The 5175-nt window shown below is 37.8% G+C and overlaps 1 protein-coding gene across 1 annotated transcript; it reads right to left on the reverse strand.

The window, feature by feature from the left end:
• Positions 1–699: 699 nt before the first annotated feature.
• Positions 700–1894, reverse strand: LOC145060297 (uncharacterized). The gene is made up of 3 exons (XM_079007989.1): positions 1244–1894; positions 782–931; positions 700–720 (listed from the first exon to the last, which is right to left on the reverse strand). The coding sequence occupies exons 1-3, from the start codon at positions 1892–1894 to the stop codon at positions 700–702; spliced, it is 822 nt and encodes a 273-aa protein (XP_078864115.1).
• Positions 1895–5175: the final 3281 nt, after the last annotated feature.

Consider the following 5175-nt stretch of genomic DNA (forward strand, 5'->3'; position numbering starts at 1 on the left):
TTAACCATTTCTTTCAAAGTCCTATTCTTCCTTTTAGCTACACCATTTTGTTGTGGTGTATATAGAGTTGTGGTTTGATGTATTATTCCAGTTGATTCAAAATAAACTGGATCATAATACTCACCACCTCTATCAGTACGCAATACTTTTATTAATTCATTTTATGAAGCTCAACTTGTTGTTTATAAATTTTAAATTTATCAAGTGCTTCATCTTTAGAATGTAGCAAATAGATATAATAATATCTAGATGCATCATCAATGAAAGTAACAACATACTTCTTGTTTCCAAGGAAAGGTGTTGCATGGAAATCACATAAATCACTATGTATAAGATCCAACACCTTGCTTTCCCTAACAACATCTTTGAAAGGTTGTATAGTGATTTTAGTTAGCATGCATGTTTTACATTTTTCATTATTTTGCATATCAAAAGCAGGAATTAAACTCATTTTAGACATGTCTTTTAATCTCTTGTAATGAATGTGTCCTAGTCTAGCATGCCATAATTCAGATTTATGAAAATCATTGCTAGTACTACTAGAAGCCATGCAAACAGAATTATCACTAGAAAGATAATTAATATTAAGCCTAATCATTCCATTACATATATAGAGAAATCCCATAAAAGAACCATGTCTTGACAAGATATACTTGTCACTTTCTAACACTTGTTTGTAACCACAATTATTTAATACAATCACAAGATTCTTATGAATCCCTAGAACATATAAAACATTGTTCAAACATAAACATTTCCTAAAAGTAAAAGTAAGCAAAACAGATCCTATGCCCTTGATTGGTTCAGTTGCAACATTTCTCATCTTCACAACAGATCCATCTTCAATTGGTTGAAAGTCCTTGAACCAATATAGATCTTTGCGAACATGACTTGTTGCTCCCGAATCAAACCACCATGCAACTTTATCATCCTGCACATAAAATGCTTCATAAATCACAGAAATATAATTTTGAATATATTTAGAATTCTGCATAAAAACAGAAATCTGACCTTGTTGCTTTTATGGATCCTTGGATCCACTTGGTCCAACACCATCCCTATTCACTTTGTGAAGACGACAATCTTTCTTGAAGTGACCCAGTTTGTTACAATTCCAACAAACCAACTTAGCCTTCTTGTTGGAAGACTTGTCATTCTTTCCTTTAAACTTCCTTTTTCCATTAGACTTCTTGGAATTCTTTGAACTTTCTCCTTCCACCATGTTCACAGAAGAGGAACTAACTTGGTTTTTGCCTTTAGGATTGTTATCAACTTCTTGAGTCCTAATGGACTCTTCAATCCTTAAATGGCTTCCAAGTTGAGTCAAAGTCAAGTTCTCTTTGTTATGTTTCAGATTGTGTTTAAAATCCTTCCAGCAAGGGGGCAGTTTATCAATATTCACATCCACAGAAATGGCTTCATCCATTTTCAGATTATGTTGAGCAAACTGTCCCAGGATCCTTAACATTTCATAGAATTGTTCCATAACAGTCATGGAGTCAACCATCTTGTAACCTATAAAGTTACTGACAATAAACTTCTTGCTAGAAGCATCTTCAACCACGTACTTGGATTCAAGAGAATCCCACAGTTCTTTTGCAAATTCAAAATTTTGATAGATATCAAAAAGAGAGTTGGACATACCATTGAGAATATAACCATGACATATGTAATCATCATTTTCCCACTTTGATCTCCTTCTTGTTGCCTCCAAAGGTTCATATTCAACAGATTCTTGTAAAACTGGAATGGGTGTACTCAGAACATACACCACTTTCAGAGTGGTAAGGAGAAAATGCATCTTCTTCTGCCATCTACGAAAATCTTGCCCTTCAAACTTGTTTAATTTGTCAAACTTTCTTGTCATATCCTTCACATAATCGTCACTTGCCATGATCACATAATACTTTGATTTTTGTTAGAAAAATGGGATAATAATAGCCTTGGAAATTCTGAGAATTGTGATTTCACTATCAAATCAAAGTATTGGGTAGTACTCCATAATCTTTGATTGGATAAGACTCAGAAGAGAAAGGAAACAGAGAATGAGATATATTAATTTCGTGAGTACCAGAAAAAACTGACCAAAATTGGTTAAATACCTCATTTGTCTGAAAACTATCAAAACTGTCATAAAACAGTTTAACAATAGTAAAAAAACTATCATAAATCTGGGTTTTCTATAATGATTAATACCAAGCCAAAAAACGGGTCAAATATTCTAAATTTGGATTTCTGATGCATTTTCAATACAACAAAGCTGGATCCCAGCCAGGGGCTCCTCCCCTTGGACACCGCCAGGGGCTGCCGCCCCCTTGGTCCCCGCTCCCAGGGGAGTTGCCCCCGGACCCCCGTTCGTTCAAGGGCTTTGCCCCTAAATGACAGTCTACTTTTAATCATGAATAAATTTAAACAAGTGTGCACTCCACACCTTTCTTACTTGTTTAATGTTTATCAAGATCATTTTTGGTCACACAAAGTAATCCCATTACACTTAAATCACATTAGTGAAACAAATCACCAACAAAACATGTCCATATAAAACAATTCGCAGTTGCGATTAAAGTGAAAATATTCATTGTAGGAAAAAAAGTTAGAAAGATAACGTAGGACTAGACTTAAAGGAATTGGCTTTTTCCAAGAATATGACATCATATAGTTGGTGTTCTGGATTGAGTTTGAGAAAGTTTATTTACTTATACTAGTTTTTAAGTCAGCAAGTCTAAAAAAGATATTTAGAAAGCTAATAAGCACATTTGAAAATAGCATTTTACGACGATCAAAAACTCATTTTTCATAAGTCATGTTTTCCTGACTTTTTAAAGCAACTTATGACTTATAAAAATTAAATGACAATAATAAATCCATTAAAACTTAATCTTTTTATCTTTGTAACAACCCGTTTAAAATAGAATGATTAAATAATAAACTCGAAACCCTGAGAAGTAATTTTTATTATTATTTTATATTATTATTGTCCAAAATCAAATAATAATTAGTGGGATGTTGGTTTTGGGAAGCCAAATGACAAGATTTGAATCTCCGAGGGTTAAAGTGTAATGTCGGGATTTATTTTGAAAAGGATTTTAGAAGTCGGGATGTGTTTGGTATCATTCGGACTTAGTTTGTAAGGATTTTTAAAAGTCAGGGACTAAAGGAGTAAATTTCATACTCAAGTTGAAAAGACTCTTATGGGGAGGGACCAAACGTGTTAATATACACATGTTTGATGGTGGACACAGGTTGAACCCGCCACCCTCATTCAGCCTACATATATATTCATAATACACCCCATACAAACCCTAAACCTAATTATCACCACCGACTGCCACTCTCCCTTCTTCACCTTCAGTAGCCGCCACCACCAAAAGGGCCCTCCTCAGCCACCGTTACCGTTTGTTTCCTCGTCAACGGACATCACCATCCTCTTTCTTCTCTACTATTGTTCCAGCCGTTGTTTGAGTCATCGCAATGGGCCACCGACCGTCGTTGTCCAGCCGTTGATGAGAGCCATGAGTGGGCATCATCTTTTTCTTCCTTTCTGTCATCGCTGCTCCCAAAAACCAGTTGAACTGCATCTTTCCTCTCTGTCTTCTTTTGCAGTTGCACAATCGCCAATGTTGCCATTCCGGGTGGCTATTGCAGCTGGTTCCTTCCCAGCTGCCTTGTGTCACCACCAGAGTGGGTGAGATCGGAGTGTATTCAGTGACAAGCTCCCAACAATTAGGTGTTCCGTGTACGTGTGTTGCTGATGGAGACTCAAGAAAACTCGCCACCACCATGAGGTGGTGGCTTCCATTGCAAACCGTCGATGTTGTCGCCTCAAGATGTCCGATGGGGTGTGTTTTGCGTGTCCATCTCGTGTTTGTGTGTGTTGTAGGCGGTGTTGATGGCTAGAAAATTGAGAAGATAACCACCATGGCCGCCAACCATGGTGGCTGCCACCGCCGGCCACCGTAAGGTGGTTGTATGTGTATGTTAGCTGAGATTTTGCATTGTAAAATTGTAATCGTGTATGAATAATAAAAAGAAAACTCAAAACCACCACCGTAGGGTGGTGGCTGCTGCCACCATCCGTTGTGTTGGGTGACGGTGTGCTCGTTTGTGTTTGGATTCGTTTGGGATGCTTGGAAATTTTCTAGTCAAAAATCCTAACCACCACCACGAGGTGGTGGCCACCGTCGTAAGCCGCCATTAACCACCACTACCCGAGGTGGTAGTGGGTGGTGCCCGACTAATGAAACCCTAATGGTCCCAATGAAAGCCTAATTGACCTAAAAGCCCAATCATGTTACTAATGGGCTAGTATTGGGTTGGAAACCCTAATTATGGTTTGGAAAACCCTAATGTCATGAAACCCTAATTTTGGGGATTTATCGGGACCCGCACTTGAGTTAATTACTAAACTAAAAATGTTAATTAATAATCATTTGCAAATTAACCTAAGACAATATTGGACTTAATGGATTAAGTCATTAATGGGTTACGTAGGAACACTTAACCATAATCGTCATTTCATGTGAAAACCCTAATTTCACTTGGGCCATGAGTTGGGCCTTCTTATTGGGATTTGGTGATTGAACTATTGATGGGCTATCCAAGAACAAGTAAATGGACCAAAATAATTGGATGAGCTTTAGGGTAAGGCCCATGTGAAGGACTTGGGCCCAATTTGGAAAATTGGGCCATAGATAGGCCATAACTGGGCCTTGATGATTATGTGATATTGGGCCATGGGAATACCAAGAGTTTGGACTATAATAAATGGATGGGCCTTAAGGAAAGACCATGTAGAGGTATAGGCCTAATTTGGAAAATTGGGCCATATGTTGGGCTTTGGCCCATTACTTGGCTTTTGGGCCTTGGAGTGTCAGTTGGGCCTTGGGCTTGAATCAAGCTAGGTTGGGGGTAAAGTAGCATTTTACCCCAAGCATGGACTTATGGTTATGTATTGAAACATAATTATTAATTGGGTATTATTTTTGATGATTGACAGTTCGGGAATCTATCAACCAGCAGCTGGAGTTTATCCGCGGGACTTCAGCAGTGTGAGGTGAGTTATCCTCACTATACTAAGGGGTTGAAGGCACCAATGTCGGCCCATTGGATATGATATCCTAGCAGTTGGTATTATGTTGAGTATGAGTTAGTTATGCATGTTAGTTATTATGCCAG

The sequence above is a fragment of the Lactuca serriola genome, chromosome 6 (assembly GCF_051521515.1).
Source record: "Lactuca serriola cultivar US96UC23 chromosome 6, Lser_US96UC23_V15, whole genome shotgun sequence".
In the NCBI taxonomy this organism is placed as follows: Eukaryota; Viridiplantae; Streptophyta; class Magnoliopsida; order Asterales; family Asteraceae; genus Lactuca; species Lactuca serriola.